Source organism: Hippocampus bargibanti, linkage group LG05, assembly GCF_051943395.1.
Source record: "Hippocampus bargibanti isolate YZ-2025 linkage group LG05, ASM5194339v1, whole genome shotgun sequence".
In the NCBI taxonomy this organism is placed as follows: Eukaryota; Metazoa; Chordata; class Actinopteri; order Syngnathiformes; family Syngnathidae; genus Hippocampus; species Hippocampus bargibanti.
The window spans coordinates 17,556,129-17,582,305 of NC_142738.1; the positions used below are offsets into that span (position 1 = coordinate 17,556,129).

Sequence of the window (26,177 nt, forward strand, 5' to 3'; positions counted from 1 at the left end):
GCTGCCTGACAAACTGCTAGTCTAGATTCTTGACCTCGCTCACTGTTTTTGCTCAAGTGATATTTTCTTGACCCCTTGCCCATGTTCTTATATTTTTGTTCTCAAGTCATTTTGGCTGTTTCAAAATTGTGCATGCTTGGATTTTTGCCGTTTCGTTGTGATTATTTTTCATTTATTTTCATTGGGACAGTGCACATTCGTCAATACAAGAGTAAAATGTAAAAGTGCTGGACTTGGCAGTAATGATAGTTTTCAGCCATAGATTCACCGCAGGTTTCTAAAATAGCACAATGAGTTGCATGAAGCTTTAAGAACATGATATGGGTGGGGCGTGTGTGTGAGTGTGTGCGCGTGTGTGTGTGTGTGTGCGTGTGTTGTGAGACGGAAATAACAACGTAATAAGCACTACTCTATTATAAGATAATAGACAAGGACAGACGAATCACTTCCAGCGACAAATGTGTTGGCCAGAAGTCCAGTAGAACGGGCCGGAGTTTGTAAAGTACTTTGGAATATATATATATATATATATATATTTGGAATATATATATATTTGGAATATATATATATATTCCAAAGTATATATATATTCCAAAGTATATATATATTCCAAAGTACTTTCCCTCTTGGGGCAGAGAAAAATGAGCAAATGGGCTACTGGAACAAAGCGGAGATGGACGAGATGCGATAACATGGCTCTATTGGAATGCTACTACTCAAGCAACCCTAGTCAGATGGGGTTACATGCGGAGAATGGGGGCTGAATGGCTTCTTCGAAACCCACAGTCATGGTTGACCACGAAACAACCAGTAGCTCAGTGTTCCAATATCCACAAACGGCAATTGCTATCACAACTTGAGATTGATGAGGTACAACACAAATTCCAAGGTGAAGGGCCCCAAGTTACCACATCAGAGGAAGAGGTCAGACCAGAGATTGGGAGGCAAGGCCCACTGAATGATGACATTGGGAAGCCAGCCCCAATAAATGAAATGCTGAGCAAAGCAGCAACTGACCTGAGAGATAAGATCATGGCAATAATGAAAACTGGGCAACCAAGAAACCGATTACAACGGCTATGTGAAGTACCACCTGAAAGTCTCATGGAAACTGTGAATGCAGCACTGAGAGCGATCCCGACTGGAACGATCACGGAAACCAATGAGCTGATATATGCTTCAGCATCAGTGATCCTAGAGATGCTTGGCTACAAGAGCAACTGTGAGAGCCACGAGATTCGTTACCCACCATGGAAAAGACGGTTGGAGGCTAAGATCAAGGCGGCTCGGAAAGATGTGAGTCAATTGACGGAGACCCAGAGAGGTGTGAATAAAAGGCCAATACCCAAGAGGTACATGCAGATAACCATACCTGAAGCACTCGAAACTGCCAAACAAATGCTCCAGGCCTTGTCCAGTCGCCTAAAGAGGTACACGAAACAGAATGAGGCCAGGAGAATAAACAGGCTGTTCGTAACAACACCTGCGAAAGTGTACGCTCAGTGGCAGGGTTCTAACAGCAGAGCAGACCATCCAAGGTTGCAAACTGAAAGATACTGGAAAGGCATATGGGAGAAGGAGGTCACACATAACAGCAGTGCACAATTGCTGGTGACTCTGAAAGAGGAGCACAGCATCCTCGCTGAACAGAACCCAGTTACCGTCACAGCGGCAGACATACAAGAAAGAGTCTCAGGTATGAAAAACTGGACGGCACCAGGCCCGGATATGGTCCACACCTACTGGCTAAAGAAACTCACAGCACTCCACGAGCGCCTAGCAGCACAAATGAACCAGTTACTGATGGATGGGACTCACCCAGGATGGCTAACCGAAGGGCGAACAATCCTGATCATGAAGGATTCCACAAAGGGTGCAGTTCCTTCCAACTATCGGCCAATAACCTGTCTCTCCACAACATGAAAGCTCATGTCAGCCATCATTGCGGCTAAGATAAGTTGACACATGGATCAATACATGAGCAAAGCACAGAAATGCATTGGTAGAGATAGTAGAGGTGCCAAACATCAGCTGCTGGTTGACAGAACAGTCGCACAAGACTGCAGGTCCCGACATACCAACCTGTGCACAGCCTGGATTGATTACAAGAAAGCATATGACTCGATGCCACACACATGGATCACTGAATGCTTGGAGTTGTATAAGGTCAACAGGACCCTGAGAGCCTTCGTTGCAAACTCGATGACGATGTGGAAAACCACACTTAAAGCCAATGGCAAGCCACTAACACAAGTGTCCATCAAATGTGGCATATACCAAGGTGATGCACTCTCACCACTGCTGTTCTGCATAGGACTGAACCCCTCAGCCAAATAATCGCCAAGACAGGCTATGGATACCGCCTCAGAAATGGAGCTACAATCAGTCACCTCCTATACATGGATGACATAAAGCTGTATGCTAAGAGCGGAAAGGACGTAGACTCCCTGATCCATACAACCAGTATCTACAGCAGCGACATCGGGATGTCAGTCGGATGGTGGCTAAGAGAGTCAAAGTAGTCCACACTGAAGGGGTCTCACTGCCTGAAGGAACAATAGCAGATATTGAAAACAGCTACACGTACCTCGGTATACCACAGGCCAATGGCAACCTCGAACTAGCAACAAGGAAAGTGGCTATGACCAAATACCTCCAGCGGGTGAGGCAAGTCCGAAGAAGCCAGCTCAATCACAAGAACAAGACCCGGGCAATAAACAGCTATGCCCTGCCAGTGATCAGATACCCTGCAGGAATAATAAGGTTTCCAAAGTAAGAGATTCAGACCACAGATGTTAAGACCCGAAAACTCATCACCATGTATGGAGGGTTCCATTCCAAGTCCAGCACCCTGACACTGTACACAAGCCGTAAGGAAGGAGGCCGGGGACTAGTGAGTGTGAGAGCCACTGTCCAGGACATCCAAGCTCAATGAATACATCAAAGAGAAGGCTTCAACGGATGATGTACTCAAAGAATGTCTCAGACAATGGGGAGCAGAGGATGAGGTGCTGGAAGAGGGGCAATCATGGGAGGAAAAGCCCCTACACGGGATGTACCACCGAACTATAGCTGATCTCAAGAAGTCCTATCAGTGACTAGAGAGGGCTGGCCTAAAGGACAGCACAGAGGCACTCATACTGGCTGCTCAAGAGCAGGCCCTGAACACCAGAGCCATAGAGGCAGGGATATACCACATCAGGCAAGACCCAAGGTGAGACAATCCAATACATAACTGCAGGGTGTAAGACCCTGGCAGGGAAAGCCTACATGGAGCGCCATAACCAGGTGGTAGTACTGCCAAGGTAGTAGAGAATGACCGATCAAAGATTCTGTGGGACTTCCAGATACAGACTGACAAGATGGTAATGGCCAACCAACCAGATATCGTGGTCATAGATAAAGGGCAAAGGAAAGCCGTTGTCGTGGATGTAGTGGTCCCAAGTGATGGAAACATCAGAAAGAAGGAGCATGAGAAAATCGAGAAATACCAAGGGCTCAGAGAGGAGCTGGAGAGAGCCTGGAAGGTAAAGGTGACAGTCGTGCCTGTTGTGGTCGGAGCACTCGGGGCAGTGACCCCCAAACTCGACGAGTGGTTGCAACAGATCCCGGGAACAGCATCTGATATCTCGGACCAGAAATGTACAGTGCTGGGAACAGCACGGATACTGCACAGAACCCTCAAGCTTCCTGGCCTCTGGTAGAGGACCCGAGCTACAAAATGGGGGGTGAGATGAGGATTTATATATATATATATATACAGTAAAGTCTCGTTATATCGATATTCTCGGGAGTCCGAAAAAATATCGATATAACCGGGACTATCGATATATCCGACCCTGCGCACATTTTCTCCTTGCGTTCATCGAAATAGTATCGTAATAAGCGGTACTATCGATATAACCGATATCGATATAACGAGACTTTACTGTATATATATATATATATATATATATATATATATATATATATATATATATATATATATATATATATATATAGTACTGCTTATTGCGATGCTATTTCTATGAACGCAAGGAGAAAATTTACATGCCGCAGGATCGGATATATCGATAGTCTATATATATATATATATATATATAGACGAGCGGTGAGGCACCAGCCGGCTGAACCTCACCATGGATTGCGCAATCACTATGCTAACTGTGCTGGCTTGCTCTGCAGTGAGACCACATTGCTGTCCCTCTGCATATCGCTATTAAAGTGTTCAAAAGCTTTTCGTATACGAACCAATTTTCTACAGTTTAGCTGGTGTATATAATGTAGAGTCACTGTACATTATACACACTGTACTACAGTGTTTATTTTATTTTATTTTTATCAAAACTGTCTGCATAGGTGAGGCACACTATTCTCCTGCCTCATGACAGGGGGCGCTGGTGATTACAGGATTTTCTTGCGACTCCTTGGCTGCAGAATAATAGAATTAGTGACAGCAAGCTACAGTAAACAATTAGCAAGTTAAGTGCAACCATCCAGTAATTTTTTCGTGTTGCTTGGCCTTATTTTCAGAATGGTGGATTACATATTAAATTCAATTTCTAAATTGAAATAATTTTCTAAACTGGACTTTCAATTGAAAAAAGAGAACAGCTTTTCTGGCCAATCCCTTCAAGTTGACCTGGCAGCTTCTTGGTCAGAAGAGGGCTGGTCACCTTACCTGCTCTAAGGAGGCCATCAACAACCACCTCAAGGCCACGTACAGTGACCCTAGCAGAGAACAACCACTAGGTCCATGCGTTGCACTGACAACACCACCAGAGCTAACATCAGACTTCAACCTCAAGGAGCCTTGCATAAGTGAAGTGGTGGAAGTGGTGCGGAGAGCAAGGTCGAGCTCAGCACCAGGCCCAAGCGGAGTACCGTACAAGGTATATAAAAACTGCCCAAAGCTCTTACATCGGCTTTGGAGGGCCCTGAAGGTGATCTGGAGGAGAGGAAAGATCCCCCGGCCATGGAGGTATGCGGAGGGAGTATACATACCCAAAGACGAGAGGTCTGAGAACATCGACCCTTTTCGTGTCATCTCCCTGCTGAGTGTGGAGAGCAAGACCTTCTTCAGCATTGTAGCCAGAAGACTCTCCAACTTCCTCTTGAGCAACAAGTACATCGACACGTCAGTGCAGAAGGGAGGAGTACCGGGCGTTCCTGGTTGCCTGGAGCACACAGGCGTGGTAACCCAGCTCATCAGAGAGGCAAGAGAAAGTAGAGGTGACCTGGCAGTATTATGGCTGGACTTCACCAATGCGTATGGCTCCATACCCCACAAACTGGTGGAGGTTGCACTGGTGAAGTATCATGTACCCCAGAAGGTGAAAGACATCATCCTGGATTATTACATCTCCCTGCTGAGTGTGGAGAGCAAGATCTTCTTCAGCATTGTAGCCAGAAGACTCTCCAACTTCCTCTTGAGCAACAAGTACATCGACACGTCAGTGCAGAAGGGAGGAGTACCGGGCGTTCCTGGTTGCCTGGAGCACACAGGCGTGGTAACCCAGCTCATCAGAGAGGCAAGAGAAAGTAGAGGTGACCTGGCAGTATTATGGCTGGACCTCACCAATGCCTATGGCTCCATACCCCACAAATTGGTGGAGGTTGCACTGGTGAAGTATCATGTACCCCAGAAGGTGAAAGACCTCATCCTGGATTATTACAGCAAGTTCAGCTTGAGAGTCTCAACTAGCCAGCTGACATCTGACTGGCACCAGCTGGAAGTAGGCATAATCACTGGGTGCACCATCTCAGTCACCCTATTCGCACTGGCTATGGGCATGCTGGTCAAGGCGGCTGAACCAGAATGCAGGGGCCCTCTTAGCAAGTCTGGAGTAAGGCAACCTCCCATCAAAGCCTTTATGGACGACCTCACAGTGACAACAACAGCTGTACCAGGAGCCAGCTGGATCCTCCAAGGGTTGGAGTGTATCATGGCGTGGGCACGCATGAGCTTCAAACCCGCAAAGTCCAGGTCCTTGGTTCTAAAGAAGGGGAAAGTCACAGACAAGTTCCGTTTCAGGCTGGGACAACACCAGATCCCCTCAGTGTCTGAGAAGCCAGTGAAGAGCCTTGGCAAGGTCTTCAACTGCAGCCTGAATGACAGCGAGTCCATCAAAGCAACCAGCGCTGAACTGGATGGCTGGTTAAAAATAGTGGACAAGTCTGGGCTCCCGGGAAGATTCAAGGCCTGGGTCTACCAGCATGGGATCCTCCCAAGAATCCTCTGGCCGCTGCTAATCTACGAGGTCCCCATGACCGTGGTGGAAGGTTTTGAGCAAAGAGTGAGCAGCTATCTGCGCAGATGGCTGGGACTGCCCCGCAGCTTAAGTAGCATTGGGCTGTACGGGAAAACCAACAAGGTCAGGCTCCCCTTCAGCTCAGTCAGGGAGGAATTCATCGTAGCACGGGCACGCGAACATCTGCAGTACTCTGGATCCAGAGATGCCAAAGTGTCCGGGGCAGGGATCGTTGTGAGGACAGGGAGGAAATGGAGGGCAGCCGAGGCAGTTGAGCGTGCAGAAACTCGACTGAGGCACAGGACCATTGTTGGAGCAGTGGCTCAAGGTAGAACTGGACTGGGGAGCCGAACAGTGACCCGCTATGACTCTGCCAGCGCGAGGGAGAGGCAGAGGCTGGTGCAGGAGGAAGGCCGAGCTGCAGTCGAGGAAGAGCGAACCAGCGGAGCAGTGGCCATGCGGCAGCAGGGTGCCTGAATGAAGTGGGAGCAGGCGATGGAGCGCCGCGTCACCTGGAAGGACATCTGGTCATGGAACCCACAGAGGATCAAGTTCTTGATTCAGGGGGTGTACAATGTCCTTCCAAGCCCATCTAATCTGTGCACTTGGGGCACCACAGAAACACCAGCATGCCCCCTGTGTTCCAAGATTGGGACTCTGGAACACATCTTGAGCAGCTGCCCCAAGGCTCTGGGTGAGGGTCGGTATCGGGGGAGGCACGGCCAGGTCCTCAAATCCATCGCTGAAGCAATCAGCAAGCGGATTGCGGCAAGCCGTTACACCCGAGCTACTGCGAAGACCATTCACTCTGTCAAAGAAGGACAAAGGTTGAACACATCAAGCAAACGCTCTACTGGTTTGCTCTCCACGGCCCGAGACTGGGTGATGACAGTTGACCTGGAAAGGCAACTGAAGTTTCCAGCACACATCACCCAGACCAGGATGACTCCTGACATCATCTTGGTCTCGGAGGCCACAAAGCAACTCTTCTTGCTGGAGCTGACGGTTCCCTGGGAGGAGAGGGTGTAGGAGGCTCAGGAAAGGAAGAGGGAGAAGTACCAGGAGCTGGTGGAGGAATGTCGGAGGAACGGTGGAGGTTGAGGTGTATGCCGGTGGAGGTGGCCACTCGGGGATTTGCCAGCCACTCCCTGAGCAAAGCCTATGGCACACTGGGCATAACAGGTGCAAACTGAAGAAGAGCCATAGGCAACAACGTGGAGGCAGCAGAAAGAGCCACCAGATGGCTCTGGTTGAGGAGGGGAGAGCCGTGGGGGCAGTGGAGCAGTAGCATGCCACTTGGACACAGGCCGGGGCCTTGCAAACCCCGGTCGGGTCGCCTGGAGGAGGGTGTCTGTTGAAAGACCCGAAACACCCAGTGATTCTAGGAATCAACACTGATGATGTGTCCAAGTTTGTGCATCAGCAGATGTATTGTTAACTAACTGAAGCAGGAAATAATAATTAAAGGAAGACCAACACCGGACTGTTTAGCTCACAAACGGTGAGGGATGAATCTCCTGGACAGTTTCTCAGCTTTTTGGCCAAGAAGGATCTCATTGAAACTATTTCTGAAGCCACAAAGTTGCTCCAGCTCGTGCTCACTCTTCCAGTTACTACAGCATCAGTGGAGCGGTCATTCTCAGCACAAAAGACTGAAAACATATAGTCGGAACAGGACCAATCAAGGACGACTTTCTTCACTGGCAGTGATCTCCATTGAGACAGATAGACTTGGACTTCATTTATAAGTAAAGGTAACACGATAATAACGTTTTTTAATTATTTTTTTTCTATGATACAGTTTGTATACAGTATATATAGAATGCTGACATAACATTTTAAACAAAACACGTTAACTGTTGCCAATCAAATGGTGAATAAGCGACTCTGTGGAGTTCATATGTTTGCAAATCTGACTGTGATGACGTCAGTGCCTCACCAGCCATGAACCTCACCGCACGTCACTGGTTAGAACTTAATTGGTGCATGGTTTAATTACAATATAGTTAGGGCTGTGTAACTTATTCACTGCCAAATATGTGCAAAAATATGTCAACTCCAGTGCCAGGGATGAAAAGGTTTCTTCAGCCGTCATCATTACTTCTTTGAAGGTGTCGGACATTTCGCTTCTTATCCAAGATGCTTCTTCAGCGAACTAAAGTCTTACTGGTAGTATAGGCCCTATATATATATATATATATATATATATATATATATATATATCTCCACTGTCCAGACATGGCGGTGCCGGACTCTGCTATGATAGGTCCCTGATCTCAGGTTGAGGGGAGCAGAGGACTACTCCCTGTGGCTCCACTGATTGTTCCTATGTCCTGACTAACGACTGGCCTGATTGCCCTATTTGCTCTGGTATCACCTCATCAGCATTACTAATCCTATGTTGACTAAGCAGGCTGTTGTACGAAAGATACAAATTGAACCTCACACAACGCTATTGGTTTAGTGAAGGATTTAGCTGTTCCCTGTACGTCTACGACTAAGAGCTTAGACAGACGTATCCAGTGCCAGGACCCACCGAATATTTAGTTTTTGGACTAATTAAACATTGAATACGGCGTTAGAAACCTTAGACTCTCTTCTTTCATTAAAAAAATACATGGGTCTGGAGTTATATGAGTTTGAAATGAAGGTTGCTGTCCACAATGAAATGCAAGACAAGCGTATTGGTTTATTTTGGGTTTCATAAAAGCTGAAGCTGGAACAAAGCACAAACATGGAAAAAAGGGAAATTTGTGAATGGAGCTCTACCTCATATTTTCAATTCCCGAATAAACTTATGAACGGCAGTGAATGAGTTAAATAAAAGAAAACTTGTTTGGGGTGTTTAAATAAAAATAAAAATCTAGTTAGGGGTGCTTAAATTAAAAAAAAATCTAGTTAGGGGTGTTAATTTTTATATTATTCTATTACATACTGTTTTTTCCAGTCTCTTGTTTAAATCCTTAAATAATAGCATACCCACATTGTGCTCAAGTCCATCAAAATAATCATTTCTTCACAAACTGTACTCAGTGATAAGTGTTGAATATAACCACAATTATAAGAAACATGTGCATGTTTATTCAATAATGTTGGGATAGTTAGAGAGTATATCATGCGTCCCAATCTTCCCAATCCTCCAAAAATATTGCTTTTATTCCCCTGTTGCAACCTTTTTTTCATCACCCCAATATTGGTTGCAATAAGAAGCAATAAGAACCTCAATTTTCCTTGGATGAACACAATTGAAATCTAAACCAAACGCCCAATTTGAAATACCAACAACTACTTCTCTGTATTAATGTGACACATCGCCAAAACATGTCGATAAAAATTATGTCATACTTGCAGTGCCAGATAATATCCAACAGAAAAAATACTATGTACTCTGTTGTTTCAGCACTTTTGGCACTTTAGCCTGCCTCATTTCTCTGTATTGTCTGTCCCCTGGTAGTCCATCTCATACATTTGTTTGTTTTATTTTTTCTTCCCTGATGCACATTTTTTGTGGTCTCAAAAAAAAATGCCACTGAACAACACACTGGCTTTATCTTCTAAAAGCAGAGCTGGGACACTATTGGTGAATATGACAGCACTAAATCGCAAGCAGCCTCTGGCTTTAGCATTTATTCTAAATACAGTAAAGTCTCGTTATATCGATATTCAAGGGAGTCCGAAAAAATATCGATATAACCGGGACTATCGATATATCCGACCCTGTTTGCATGTAATTTTCTCCGTGCGTGCATAGAAATAGTATCAATATAACCGGGACTATCGATATATCCGATATCGATATAACGAGACTTTACTGTATTTTGTTTAATTGTCTTTGGCAGATAAAGAAACACCCACCACCCAGTGTAGTTTTTGTTTTTGTTATTTGTAAGTGTTAGTCCTTTTTTTATTATCATTGCTATTTTTTTGTGTCAGAATCTTGGCTGGACAGTAGGACAGATGGAGGAGGTGGTGGTATGCAATATGATGAGAGCAGCTTAAAAGCGGGCAAAGCAATAAAAAGCAGATTTGTCAGGTGAGAACTGCAGATTAGACGTTGACCTCATGTTAGCCTTTGTTTTCCTATCTTCTTCCATTAGGAAGCCACAGTAGAGAGCCATTACCATTTTGCATGGCTGCCGGCATAAAGGCAAACTATGTAACAACACAATTCCATATTTCAAATTTTCATTCCATACATTAAAGTATGTGGCTCTCCTACTTCCTCTCCCATTCATACATTGGATGAAATGAGAACATTTGTTTCTTTTGGAAACCATAGTGTCTATCAAACACACATTTTCAGTACATTGTTAACTGTGTCTTAGTACTGCCCATTCAATAAAATAATATACAGTTTGTGCAGCTACTCATTTTAAGTAACCAGTACTGTTAAGTTGAAGACAAACTTCTCTTGTATGAAGGTCTAGTGCAGACATGGGCAAACTACGGCCCGCGGGCCACATACGGCCCGTTAGGCTTTTTAATCCGGCCCGCCAAATTTATCCAAATTATAGTGAAAACAGTGTCTGAAACTGATGACAAAAAGTTAGGGGACAACAGGGCAGATAACTCTGAAATGTTGGCTGCCCCATTTTCACAACTTGAAACACAATAAGACGACTAATAACTTAAAAAAAAAACATTGTCATCTCATCTCATCTCATTTTCCGTAGCGCTTCTTCCTCATTAGGGTCGCGGGAGTTGCTGGAGCCTATCTCAGCTGTCTTCGGGCACGAGGCGGGGGAAACAACCCCGAACTGGTTGCCAGACAATCGCAGGGCACACAAAGACATACAACAGTCACTCTCACACCTAGGGACAATTTGGAGTGGTCAATCTGCCTTCCATGCATGTTTTTGGAGTGTGGGAGGAAACCGGAGGACCCGGAGAAAACCCACTCGGGTCCGGGGAGAACATGCAAACTCCACACAGGGAGGCCGGACCGGGTCGCGGACCGGCGACCTCTGCACTGTGAAGCCGGTGTGCTAACCACTCGACTACCGGGCCGCACATTGTCATAAAGTATAAAGTTTTTTTTTTTTAAATTAAGGCTGTACCTACCACAAATGCTAGCTTGCTTAATTTACGATAAATGTCCAAGGCTGTAGATTTTGCTGCAGTCGTCATTTGTCATCATGGTGCACAATGCAACGTTTGCATTGCTTGCTACAAGAATCTGTCTTCTGGGCTGAGGTTCTGTGCATCTATTTTGGAAAATGATATACAAATGCACGACCTGATAACGCTTGCGAAAGTCCGGAAGAAAGAAGCAGGCTTCTGATTGGCTGCCGTGCCTTGTATGCAAATTTCAACTGCAGGTAGCATATGTCTGTGTGCTTGGCGACGGTACACGTGTACTGTTTGCGCATGAAGGCGAGGGCGTCCGTGGAGTTAGTAGAGCGCGCGGTCAAGACAATCCATCCATGATTTTGCGGAATTTAACACAAGTCGATATTATTGATCTTGAATATTTCGTTGTGGAATAATATGTTTTGAATGTTGAAAGTGATTCCATTTTTCAATAAATGTTGATTTCTTAAACTTTGCACCTTCGATTGAAACTTATTAAAAACAGACGCAATCTTGATAAATCACAGTGCATATGTTATTTTAATCTATTTCCATTTCCTCCTCCCAGTATCTTCGAAATAGTATGTAAACGCCATATCTTGCATATTCCTTGAGACAATTTATTAACTGATCAGGGATATTTTTCACATTTGAAAGACAGTTAATAAATTGGGTTGTAGTGTTCTTACTCTGCTATGAGGTTTGTACACACTACATTTAAAGGACAACCGGCACCATTTTTTTGTTTCCTACTGACATCAGAAAAACGTTTTATAGCATTTAAAATATCCAAAACACGCAGGCTGATATTTTTAGTCAAATGAAAGGCACCAATAAAAATGACTTCAAAATGAATCCGGAAATGGCCAGTTTCAGAAGGTCCCACCCTCTCCCTTGTTCGTGACGTCACGCCAAGACGTCTTGGCTTGCTCGAGAATCAAAACAATGGATTCGGAAAATATGCTTTCTTACTCATCCAGTTATGAATATGATTCAAATAGTTCTGAAGAGGAAAGCATAAATGTTTGCAATTGATTAAAGGATATCAATTCGAGCCGTCAATGACAGCAATGTAGCACCCAGAAAACGCAGAAGATGGTGCCCAAGCTCCGTTGGAAATGGGCTGATTTGTCTCCTGGGAATTTGTGTCAGCGAATATCAAATAGTTGTCTTGGTGCAACACACGATTCACCATCGCGTTATTCATGTGTTTTCCTTCTAATTTCGCCATCAACACGGATCAACACAAAGTTTTCAGACCAAACAAAGTACGCATTGTGTGTCGCTTTCTCGGTCAGGGGCGGTCCAAACGTGACGTCACATGGGTATCGTCATCAATTCGTTTGCCCATCCCTGGTCTAGTGGAACACTCCACACGTAGACTAACTGTCCAACCACACTCTTACACCCCCACTAACCGGTGCCCTTATTCCCCCTTGTGTAGACAACACTGCCCTCTAGCAGTGTGATATGGTTACTACTTATTACTAAAAAAAACAAAAAGTATCACTAAGTGTAATACTGTGCAGTTGTGGATCCCAAAAAGCAGGCAGGAGGGAGCAGCAGGTTGTATTTGAGAGGTTATATTAAAATAAAGTCAACAGGAACAAAATCTAAAACATTAAAATCATTTGAACAGAAAAATACAAAGTATCAAAAGAAAAACCAAGAGTAAAAGTCCGCCAAGGTGAAACAAACACATGCTCAGCATACAATGCATACACAGTGCAATCAAAGCATACAGAGCATACAACAATGACCCGAAACCGAATGGTCGTGCCGGGAGTCCTTTTAACTGTCACTGATTGGGAACGACCATCACCTGCGAGGCAGCAGGCAGGGCTGACAGTGCCACCCGTTGGTCGCCAACCAGATCATGACAAATACAAACATTGGTTTGCAATTATGCATAACGTACTTGAGGGTATTAAAGTGTCTGATTCTGGGGAATATTGATCAACGACAATTGTTCCAAGTCTGTAGAGAGCTGGAGCTACAATGGTTAATCCAGTAATAGTGTCTTACATGAGTGTGCAAACATTGCAAATAACCACCATAGATTAGTGCAGGGCGTCCAAAGTCGGTCCTCGAGGGCCGCCGTCCTGCCTGTTTTCCAGCTCTCCCAGGAGCAACGCACCTGATTCAAATCACCAGGACCATTTTGATGCTGCTTCAGAGCTGGCTGAGGAGCTGATCATTTGAATCAGGTGTGTTGCTCCTGGGAGAGCTGGAAAACAGACAGGACAGCGGCCCTCGAGGACCGACTTTGGACACCCCTGGATTAGTGTCCCTGAAGTTGATGGTGAAAGAGAAAGAAGCTGTTTTAATGTCCGCACATGTTTCGATAGTGCTTACCTGAAGGGGCGGCTAGACGAGGTAATGGGCAGGATGTTGGGGGTCCAATTGCATTTTCCATGCCTTTGTCTTAGTACTTGCTTTGTGCAAGTCCTTGAAAGTGAGTAGGGCAGTACAATTGATGTTTTTTTCTGCAGTCCTAACTGTCCATTGCAGTCAGTTTGTCCTTTATTTGTGGTGGCCCCAAACCAGACACTGATAAAGAAACACTTGACTGATTCCAAAAAGGTCAAATTATACAAATAGCTTCGATGCTTATTTCATTTTTGCAGAGGAGCTCCCTTCCTGTCATCTCCAAGTAGCATCACACACCCTGTTGTCTCATGTCATCTTAGCAATTAATTTGAGTTTATAGACACGTTGCAAGGTGGTGGTGGTGGAGAGCCCCTTGCTCCCCGCCCTACTCACAGGGGAGACATAGTCAGCACAGATAAAGTCACTGGATGCATGTGGAGTTCCCACCACCTGTGTCAATCAGTGTGTCGACTCATACTATTCATACTGTTAGTGCCATCTCCCACTAAGCATCTTGTAATGACGATAAACTTCCCCGACACTTCACTTCGGCTTCACCTGAGATTGCCGTGTCTTCGGCTCTGTAAATCGTTCACATCTCATTTAATACCAGCATGCGTTATTTTGGTAGTGCCGCTTTCCCGCTGGTTTAATGCTGAGCCGTCTGTGAATCCTTCCTTTGATATGTTGCCTTGCCACCCTGAACTCCTCCAATGACCAAATAGCGACCACTAACATGATAGGAATAAAGATGTTTGGGTTCATTGATAGATTGCTGAATTTAGTATTCATGCCCTTACAGAACATACAAATTAGTAGAAAAGGAGAATGAGAACAAGGTTGGAACATGACGCTCCCACAATTCTTCTGGAACACTCAACATTCAAATTCTGAGCATAACTCATGTCAGCAGCACTGGTTGGCTTAATTTTCCCATGTGAAATCATAGAATGTGAATTAATTCATTACAGGTTCACACTGCTATTAAACTCTATCAACTTAACAAGCAATGTTTGAAATAAAAGTTTAATATTTGGAGCTGTGACCAAAAAAAAAATCTAAAAATATGTTTTCCGTGATAAAATACAGTTGCTTGAATGAAATAGAATAAATTCGCCCATGGGGAGCTGGGATAGGCTGCATCTCACCCGGAACAATAATAAACACAAAAAATAGATGAATGGAGAGAATAAAGTAAAACCATTTACATTTGAAGATGGTTCCTCTTGTCTTCCGAGTACATGTCATTTTTATACACATTTCATGGAGCTTTTCATCCATAAAAATGAATTTTGGTTGCATTTTACAATATCCATTGAGAAAAAAAATGCTGATATTTGCATGTATTTTTATTTTATTTGTATTGTTTTGTTTTTTTAAACTAGAAATACCAACATGATTGTGCATGTTAAATACTGCTTCAATGTCTTATAAAACGGGAACATCACCAAAATTTAGTGTGACTGCTGCCTGCCTCCTTTGAATGAATTTTATTTTTCGTCTATGATCTTTGCTTCACTGATATATTTGTCGTAGTGCCCTAAAACAATTTAACCCACACACCCACAAACAAACAGTTTTTCTTTGATTTTCCTTCTCACTGAGGTAAAGTATCAGGAGTGTTATTCATGCTAAAGTTTTGTTTGGCTTGTGAAGCACTTGTGTGTTTCCAGAATTATTTTCATCAAGTTCCAAACTAGGGGTCATCAACTTTTTTCAAACTTAGACATACATTTTGGCAGTGATTATATTTTACTTAAGTATCTTTCAATGACACATTTTCAATAATTATGCTCATCTATATGAAGAAACTGATGCTGTTATGAATTCCTGATCCACTTTGATTTAACAAGTTATAAAACAGATAAACATCATAATACAAGACTTCATTTCAACAAATCTCTGCAAGTGTCTGTTTTTTAATCAGTTCATTAATAACAGTACATGTAATCAGTTTAAAAGCATTCCTACGAATTCATACTGCACAATCTGTCACTGGTGACTTTGTTTTAAAACAGAGCTGCAGGCTAATTGTATGGTCGTTTGGGTGCTATTGTATGGCTGTTCAAATTTGGAGGCTCTAATTACTCTAATTACTATGCTCTAATGATTTTTGTCTTTCTAACTTGTGATTTTTTTACTGTGCCCCCCCCCCCCTTTTTTTTTCTTCCTTCCGACTGGCCTTCTCATGGGTTGTGCTGGCAACTGTAGTCACATGTGAGTACTGTTAACAAAACAATATAATGCAAGAAATGGCTTGACAAATGTGCAAAGCTTCGATTTTCTGTGTGTGCTTTGGCCTGCAGGTGATTTCAACAGAGAAGTCATGGGACCATATCTTCCGATTGACAGGACCTGGCGCTGACCAAGACCCCAAAGGTCTCTTTACAATTGACATAGACACAGGAGACGTGTCAGTCACTCGCTCATTGGACCGAGAGGTCATCGATTCATACCAGGTCAGTAGTTGTCTGCGGCGTGACATAATCAACTGTGAAATAAAACTCAAATATTGCAAATGGATGAGTAAATCAAACGGACCGACTTTTGAATTCGTAGAATATGCATATTGCCTATATTTGATGAATTGAAACACTGCATGTAACACTGAAGGAAATTTGCATGAGAAGCAATGAGGTGGTGGGCGGACCGGTAGTAGAGTGGTTAGCACACCGGCTTCACAGTGCAGAGGTTGCCGGTTCGCGTCCCGGTCCGGCCTCCCTGTGTGGAGTTTGCATGTTCTCCCCGGACCCGCGTGGGTTTTCTCTGGGGCCTCCGGTTTCCTCCCACACTCCAAAAACATGCATGGCAGGCAGATTGACCACTCCAAATTGTCCCTAGGTGTGAGTGTGAGAGTGACTGTTGTATGTCTTTGTGTGCCCTGCGATTGGCTGGCAACCAATTCAGGGTGTCCCCCGCCTCGTGCCCGAAGACAGCTGAGATAGGCTCCAGCAACCCCCGCGACCCTAATGAGGAATAAGCGGTACAGAAAATGAGATGAGAGATGAGATGAGATGAGCAATGAGGTGGTTGATGCCTGCCATGGTAGAAATCCATCCATCCATTTTTTCCCATGCAAACTACGGCCCGCGGGCCACATACGGCCCGTTAGCCTTTTCAATCCGGCCCGCTGAATTTGTCCAAATTATAGTAAAAACAGTGTCTGAAACTCATGACAAAAAGTTAGCGGACCATAGGGCAGACAACTCTGAATAGTTGCCTGCCCTATTTTCACAACTTGAGACACAATAAGACTACTAATCACATTAAAAAAACATTGTCACAAAGTACAAAGTTTTTTTTAATTAAGGATGTACCTACCACAAATGCTACCTTGCTTAATTTACGGTAAATGTCCATGGCTGTAGATTTCGCTGCAGTAGTCATTTGTCAACATGGTGCACAATGCAATGTTTGCATTCCTTGCGACAAGCCACTAAGCCCCTTTCATAACTCTCATGTACACTTTACAGTCACGGTCTAATGTAAATTTATGTTTTGTAGCGTCACATATGTTGTTAGCTTCTTTTGAATCTTTCTTCTGGGCTGAGGTTCTGTGCATCTATTTTGGAAAATGATATGCAAATGCACGACATTATAAAGCTTGCGAAAGTCCGGAAGAAAGAAGAAGGCTTCTGATTGGCTGCTGTGCCGAGTATGCAAATTTAAACTGCATGTAGCCTATATCTGTCTATATATATATATATATAGTAAAGCCTCGTTATATCGATATTCAAGGGAGTCCGAAAAAATATCGATATAACCGGGACTATCGATATATCCGACCCTGTTTGCATGTAATTTTCTCCGTGCGTGCATAGAAATAGTATGCTGACGAAGCCTCTTGGATAGGAGGCGAAATGTCCGACATCTTCAAAAAAGTACAGATGACGGCTGAAGAAACCTTTTCATTGATAACCAACTATCATATCATATGCACACCTCTTCACCTCCAGTCCCCCTTTTTAAGAAGGTGGATCGGGGTTATCTTCAAACTACAGGTGACACACTCCTCAACCTCCCTGGCGCTGGAGAGGAGCATCCACCGGGAAATGGAATCTCATATTAAGGAGGAGTAGAGTGGCTTACACCCTGATGAACTCTACACTGTGGGCAGTGTCCTTGAGGGTGTGTGAGAGTTTGGTTAACCAGTCTACATAGGTTTTGTGTACTTGGACAAAGGCGTTTGGTTGGGTAGGTGTGGACTGTGCATTGTTCTGTTGTGGTGAAAAAGAAGCTGAGTTGAAAAGCAAAGCTCACCATTTACTGGGCAATATATGTTCCTGGTCACGAGATGTGAATTGTGAACGAAAGACAAGATCCCAGATCCAAGCAGCTGAGATGAGTTGCTCCACAGGGTATTTTGGGTGGTCCCTTTGCTATACGGGAGAAGCTTTGTCATCCAGGAGGGAATCAAAGTAAAGGGACTGCTGCTTTGCATTATGAGGAAACAGATGTCGTTTGAGGAGACTGCCTGGCTGCCTCTCTTGTGAGGTGTTCCAAGTTGCGTTGCAACAGGAGGAGGCCCCAGGGATGACCCAGGACACACGGGAAAGTTTTTCTCATTGCTGGTTTGGGAACACCGTGGGCTTTACGAGCTAAGAGCTAATTAGGTTGCTACAATTGTTTGTTTATATATATATATATATATATATATATATATATATATATATATATATATATATATATATATATATATATATATATATATATATCCCTGTGGGACTTCCAGATACAGACTGACAAGATGGTAATGGCCAACCAACCAGATATCGTGGTCATAGATAAAGGGCAAAGGAAAGCCGTTGTCGTGAATGTAGCGGTCCCGAGTGATGGTAACAGAACGCTCAAGCTTCCTGGCTTCTGGTAGAGGACCCGAGCTAAAATGGGGGAAAGACACCACCCATGAGGGGTGAGGTGAGGATTTTTTTTATAATATATGGATGGATCGATGAGAAGGTTTCTTCAGCCGTCATCTGTACAAATTTGAAGGTTTCTGGCGTTTCGCCTCCTATCCAAGAGGCTTCGTCAGCGAACTAAAGTCTGACTGGTCGTGTCGGCCCTATTTATATATCCCTAATGTCCAGACATGGTGGTGACGGACACAGCTATGATAGGTCCCTACTCTCAGGTTGAGGGGGGCAGAGGACCCCTCCCTGTGGCCCCACTAATTGTTCCTACATTCCTGACTAACGACTGGCCTATTTTCCCCACTCCCATCGGTATCACCTCATCAGCATTACGACCCTCATCAACATTACGAAAGTTGCCTAACCTGTTTTGCCTAAGCAGGCTATTGTATGAACGATCCAAATTGAACCTCACCCCACCAGACCGGTTTAATGAAGGATTTTGTTGTTTTATAAGAATCGCTTCTTTTACCCCCTTTTCAAACCATCTACGTTCTTTTGCTAAGATTTTAACCTCATTGTTGTCAAATGAGTGGTTGCTAGCTGCCGATTGAGGCCCACTTGTATTATCCCTGCGATGTTGATAAAGTCTTTTTTTGAGAATTTGTTGAGTCTCCCCAATGTACTGCTCTTTACAATTTCCATTCTTACAATGTATGGAATAAACTACATTACTTTTTTTACTGTTTTTCATTTGGTAGCCTATATTTTGGATGCACTAATTTTTGCCTTAACGTGTTTATCAGTTTGAAATAGGTAGGAATTTTATGTTGCCAAAGGACTGTAATGTAAGATACTGCTACTCCTCTCCTTTTTATATCTTGAGAATTATTGGTTTCATTCCCTATTCTTTCTTTCTGACATTTGTTGAATGACCACTGAGGGTACCCACAGTTATTGAGTGCTTTCCTGATATGTTTTGACTCTTTTTCTCTACCTTCAATGCTAGTTGGTATTAGTTTAGCCCTATGCTGGAGGGTTCTGATAACTCCTAGTTTTTGTTGTAAAGGGTGGTTAGAGTCAAAAAGTAAGTATTGGTCAGTGTGCGTAGCCTTCCTAAAGACTTCTGTTTTTAGCGCTCTTTCGTCTTTTATAATTACTTTACAATCCAAGAAGGCTAGTTGGTTCTCTTTAATGTCCTCACGAGTAAATTTAATGTTGATGTCTACAGAGTTGAGGTGATCTGTGAAGGATTGAATTTCTTGTTTTTTAATTATGACAAAAGTATCGTCCACATATCTAAACCAGTATCTAGGTTTTGTCCCCGGGAAGGATGTGAGGGCCTGTTTCTCCATCTCTTCCATGTAAAGATTAGCCACTATGGGTGAAACTGGTGAACCCATAGCACAACCATGAATTTGTTTATAATTTTTTTTCCGAAATTGAAAATACGTAGTATTAAGGCAGATTTCCAATAATTGGCAGATGTGATCCGGTTTAAGTTTGGTTCTTTCATGCAGAGAAACATCCGCCAGCAGTCTCGTCCTCACCACTGAGACTGCTGCTGGGGTTGGGACAGATGTAAAGAGAGAAGTCACATCGTATGATGCCAAAGTTTCCTCAGGTTCCAAAATGAGGTCTTTGATCCTCTCTACAAACCCTGTGGTGTTCTCTGCGTGATATTCTGTGTTACCAACCAACGGAGCTAAAGTTGTTTTTAAATATTTGGCTACATTGTATGTAGAGGAGTCAATGCTACAAACAATGGGTCTAACGGGGAACCCTTCTTTATGTATTTTTGGCAGGCGTTATTTTTTTATCTGTGCTGTTCTCAGCACTGCGCTTTTCTGGACCGAGATGTCCGATGTTGTTCCCGGGATCTGTTGCAACCACTCGTCGAATTTGGGGGTCACTGCCTCGAGTGCTCCGACCACCACTGGCACGATACATGGCGTGGCCTCTCCCGGGTATAATCTAAAATACATCTGTTTGTCTATATGTTTTCCTTTCTCTAACTTTTGGAGACAGTCTATCATTTCTTTCTTGTATCTATTGGAAGGGTCCCTTTTTAGTTGCTCATACGTGTTAGAATCACTGATTAGCCTATTTATTTCGTCTTCATAATCCAATGTGTTGAGAAGCACTGTGCATCTCCCCTTGTCTGCTGGCAAAATAGTAATATTTTTGTCTTTTTGTAGAGTAGTTAACGCCTTTCTCTCTTCTAATGTTATGTTGGACAGAGGACGTTTGGCACTAATGAGAAGGGCTGATATTTTAATGCGTAGATCATCTGCCTCTGCATACGAAAGTTTGTTATTTTTAATCGCCGATTCAGTAGCTGTGATGTAATCTATTGTTGGTATAGTTTTTGGAGTCACTGAGAAATTTAAACCTTTGGATGTATATATATATTTCTATATATATTTATAATATATGGATGGATGTATATATACAAAAACAAATCCTCGTCTCACCCACCATGGGTGGTGTCTGTCCCCCATTTCAGCTCGGGTCCTCTACCAGAGGCCAGGAAGCGTCAGCGTTCTGCGCAGTATCCGTGCTGTTCTCAGCACTGCGCTTTTCTGGACCGAGATGTCCGATGTTGTTCCCGGGATCTGTTGCAACCACTCGTCGAATTTGGGGGTCACTGCCTCGAGTGCTCCGACCACCACTGGCACGACTGTCACCTTTACCTTCCAGGCTCTCTCCAGCTCCTCTCTGAGGCCTTGGTATTTCTCGATTTTCTCATGTTCTTTCTTTCTGATGTTTCCATCACTCGGGACCGCTACATCCATGACAACGGCTTTCCTTTCCCCTTTATCTATGAGCACGATTTCTGGTTGGTTGGCCATTACCATCTTGTCAGTCTGTATCTGGAAGTCCCACAGGATCTTTGCTCGGTCATTCTCCACCACCTTGGGAGGTGTTTCCCATTTTGACCTTGGGGTTTCCAGTCCATACTCCGCACAGATGTTTCGGTAGACTATGCCAGCCACCTGGTTATGGCGCTCCATGTAGGCTTTCCCTGCCAGCATCTTACACCCTGCAGTTATGTGTTGGATTGTCTCAGGTGCCTCTTTGCACAACCTACACCTTGGGTCTTGTCTGGTGTGGTATATCCCTGCCTCGATGGCTCTGGTGTTCAGGGCCTGCTCTTGGGCAGCCAGGATGAGTGCCTCTGTGCTGTCTTTTAGGCCAGCCCTCTCTAGCCACTGATAGGACTTCTTGAGATCAGCCACTTCTGCTATGGTTCGGTGGTACATCCCGTGTAGGGGCTTTTCCTCCCATGATTGTCCCTCATCCAGCACCTCATCCTCTGTTCCCCATTGTCTGAGACATTCTCTGAGTACATCATCCGTTGGAGCCTTCTCTTTGATGTATTCATGGAGCTTGGATGTTTCATCCTGGACAGTGGCTCTCACACTCACTCGTCCCCGGCCTCCTTCCTTACGGCTTGTCTACAGTCTCAGGGTGCTGGACTTGGGATTGAACCCTCCATGCATGGTGAAGAGTTTTCGGGTCTTAACATCCGTGATCTGGATCTCTTACTTTGGAAACCTTATTATTCCTGCAGGGTATCTGATCACTGGCAGGGGATAGCTTTTTATTGCCCGGGTCTTGTTCTTGCCATTGAGCTGGCTTCTGAGGACTTGCCTCACCCGCTGGAGTTATTTGGTCGTAGCCGCTTTCCTTGTTGCTAGTTCAAGGTTGCCATTGGCCTGTAGTATACCTAGGTACTTGTAGCTGTTTTCAATGTCTGCTATTGTTCCTTCAGGGAGTGAGACCCCTTCAGTGTGGACTACCTTGCCCCTCTTAGTCACCATCCGACTACATTTCTCCAGCCCGAATGACATTCCGATATCACTGCTGTAGATCCTGGTTGTGTGGATCAGGGAGTCTATGTCCCTTTCGCTCTTAGCATACAGCTTTATGTCATCCATGTAGAGGAGGTGACTGATCATAGCTCCATTTCTGAGGCGGTATCCATAGCCTGTCTTGGCGATTATCTGGCTGAGGGGGTCCAGTCCTATGCAGAACAGCAGCGGGGAGAGTGCATCACCTTGGTATATGCCACATTTGATGGACACTTGCGTTAGTGGCTTGCCATTGGCTTCAAGTGTGGTTTTCCACATCCTCATCAAGTTTGCAACGAAGGCTTTCAGGGTCCTGTTGACCTTATACAACTCCAAGCATTCAGTGATCCATGTGTGTCGCATCGAGTCATATGCTTTCTTGTAATCAATCCAGGCTGTGCACAGGTTGGTATGTCGGGACCTGCAGTGTTGTGCGACTGTTCTGTCAACCAGCAGCTGATGTTTGGCACCTCTAGTATCTCTACTAATGCCTTTCTGTGCCTTGCCCATGTATTGATCCATGTGTCCACTTATCTTAGCCGCAATGATGCCTGACATGAGCTTCCATGTTGTGGAGAGACAGGTTATTGGCCGATAGTTGGAAGGAACTGCACCCTTTGAGGAATCCTTCGTGATCAGGATTGTTCGCCCTTCGGTTAGCCATCCTGGGTGAGTCCCATCCATCAGCAACTGGTTCATTTGTGCTGCGAGGCGCTAGTGGAGAGCTGTGAGTTTCTTTAGCCAGTAGGTGTTTATATATATATATATATATATATATATATATATATATATATATATATATATATATATATATATATATATATATATATATATACAGTAAAGTCTCGTTATATCGATATTCAAGGGAGTCCGAAAAAATATCGATATAACCGGGACTATCGATATATCCGACCCTGTTTGCATGTAATTTTCTCCGTGCGTGCATAGAAATAGTATCGATATAACCGGGACTATCGATATATCCGTTATCGATATAACGAGACTTTACTGTGTATATATATATATATATATATATATATATATCAGAATCATCTATATTGCCAAGTATGTAGAACACAAAAGGAATTTGTTTCCGGTAGAACACGCTGCACTAGTGTCGTCGTCAAAAAAACTGCTAAGTGGCCCATTTTGGCTACTGTTGAAAGAGTTCAAAGAGTTAATGGCTTGGGGGAAGAAGCTGTTTAAATGTCTGCTGGATTTGGTGCGCATGGATCGGTATTGCCTGCCTGAGGGGAGTAGCTGGAAAAGGTGGTGGGCAGGGTGCGGAGGGTCCAGTAGGATTTTCCGCGACCTAGTTTGGATTCTTGCAGTGTGCAAGTCCTCGAGAGTGGGTAGGGCGGTGCCAATGATTTTTATCCGCCGTCCTAACTGTCCGTTGAAGTCGGATTTTGTCCATTTTTGTGGCGGCCCCGAACCAAACGGTGATGGAAGAACACAGGATGGATTCGATGACAGCCGTGTAGAAATGTTGCAGCACCTCCTGTGGTAGGCCATGCTTCTTTAGCAGCCTCAGGAAGTACATTCTCTGTTGGGCCTTTCTCAAGACAGAGTTGGTGTACACCTCCCACTTCATGTCCTGGGAGACTGTGATTCCCAGGAACTTGAAGGTCTCAACGGTTGACACAAGACAGTTGGATAGTGTGAGGGGTAGCTGTGGTGATGGATGTTTCCTGAAGTCCACGATCATCTCAACTGTCTTGAGCGTGTTCAGCTCCAGGTTGTGACGGCTGCACCAGAGCTCCAGCTGCTCCACTTGTTGTCGGTACGCAGACTCGTCGCCGTCTTTGATGAGACCGACGACCGTGGTGTCGTCTGCGAACTTTATGAATTTGACAGCTGGGTGCGTTGAGGCGCAGTCGTTCGTGTAGAGAGAGAAGAGCAATGGAGAGAGGACGCATCCCTGCGGGCTCCAGTGCTCATGGTTCGTGTTGTGGATGATATATTTCCCAGTCTGACCTGTTGTGTCCGTCCTGTCAGGGACGATAGTAGACTGTTTGAAGCAGGATGGGACTTCACACTGCTCCAGGGATCTGTTGAAGATTTGTGTGAAGACCGGAGCCAGCTGGTCAGCGCAGACTTTCAGGCAGGAGGGGGACACTCTGTCAGGTCCCGCAGCTTTCTTGCTCTTCTGCTGCTTGAAGAGCCGTCTAACGTCCAGTGTATATATATATATATATATATGCATGCTCAAGAGCAGGCCCTGAACACCAGAGCCATAGAGGCAGGAATATGGAATATACCACACCAGACAAGACCCTAGGTCAGGCATGGGCAAACTACGGCCCACGGGCCACATACGGCCCGTTAGGCTTTTTAATCCGGCCCGCCGAATTTGCCCAAGTTATAGTACAAACAGTGTCTAAAACTCATGACAAAAAGTTAGCGAACAACAGGGCAGATAACTGAAAAGTTACCTGCCCCATTTTTCACAACTTGAGCACAATTAAAAAACATTGTCACAAAGTATAAAGTTTTTTAAAAAATCAAGAATGCACCTGCTATAAATGCTACCTTGCTTAATTTACGGTAAATGTGCATGGCTGTAGATTTTGCTGCAGTAGTCGATTGTCATTGCCGTGCACAATGCAACGTTTGCATTACTTACTACGAGCCACTAAGCCCCTTTCATAAGTCTCACGTACACTTTACAGTCACGGTTTAATGTAAATTTACGTTTTGTAGCGTCACATATCTTGAGGTTCTGTGCATCTATTTTGGAAAATGACATGCAATTGCACGACTTTATAACGCTAGCGAAAGTCCGGAAGAAAGAAGCAGGCTTCTGATTGGCTGCCGTGCCGAGTATGCAAATTTCAACTGCAGGTAGTCTATGTTTGTGTGCTCGGCGACGGTACATGTGTATTGTTTGCGCGTGAAGGCGAGGGCGTCAGTGAGGAGTTTGTTGAGCGCGCGGTCAGGACAAACCATATATGATTTGGCGGAATTTAACACAAGTAGGTATTATTGAGCTTGAATATTTTGTTGTGTAATAATATGTTTTGAATGTTGAAAGTGATTCCATTTTTCAATCAATGTTGATTTCTTTAACTTTTCCCCTTCGATGGAAACTTATTAAAAACAGACGCAATCTTGATAAATCACAGTGCATGTTATTTTAATCTATTTCCATTTCCTCCTCCAAGTATCTGCGAAATAGTATGTAAACGCCATATTCCTTGAGACAAATTTATTAACTGATCAGGGATATTTTTCACATTTGAAAGACAGTTAATAAATTGGGTTGTAGTGTACTTATTGTGCTATGAGGTTTGTAGTTTTTGTACATACTACATTTAAAGGACAACCGGCACCATTTTTTGTTTTTGTTTCCCACTGACATCAGAAAAACGTTTTATAGCATCTAAAATACCCAAATCAGGCAGGCTGATGTTTTTAGTTAAATGAAAAACACCAATAAAAATGACTTCAAAATGAATCCGGAAATGGTCAGTTTCAGAAGGTCCCACCCCCTGTTCGTGACGTCACGCCAAGACGTCTTGCCTTGCTCGAGAATCAAAATAATCGCTTCAGATTCGGAGAAGATGTTTTCTTGTTACTCATCCAGTTATGAATATGATTCAAATTCTGAAGTGGAAAGTTCTGAAGAGGAAAGCATAAATGTTTGCAATTGATTTGAGGAGCCGTATCAATTCGAGCCGTCAATGACAGCAATGTAGCACCCAGAAAATGCAGAAGATTGCGCCCAAGCTCCGTTGGAAATGGGCTGATTTGTCAGCTAAGAATTTGTGACAGCGAATATC

The 26,177-nt window shown here is 44.1% G+C and overlaps 1 protein-coding gene across 1 annotated transcript in view; it reads left to right on the plus strand.

The window, feature by feature from the left end:
* cdh13 (cadherin 13, H-cadherin (heart)) overlaps positions 1–26,177 on the plus strand; it is a 377,317-nt gene that overhangs the window by 163,470 nt on the left and 187,670 nt on the right. The window contains exons 5-6 of the mRNA XM_088997038.1: positions 15,903–15,908; positions 15,998–16,150. Coding sequence (XP_088853164.1) covers positions 15,903–15,908; positions 15,998–16,150 — 159 coding nt within the window. The remainder of the gene's footprint in view (positions 1–15,902; positions 15,909–15,997; positions 16,151–26,177) is intronic.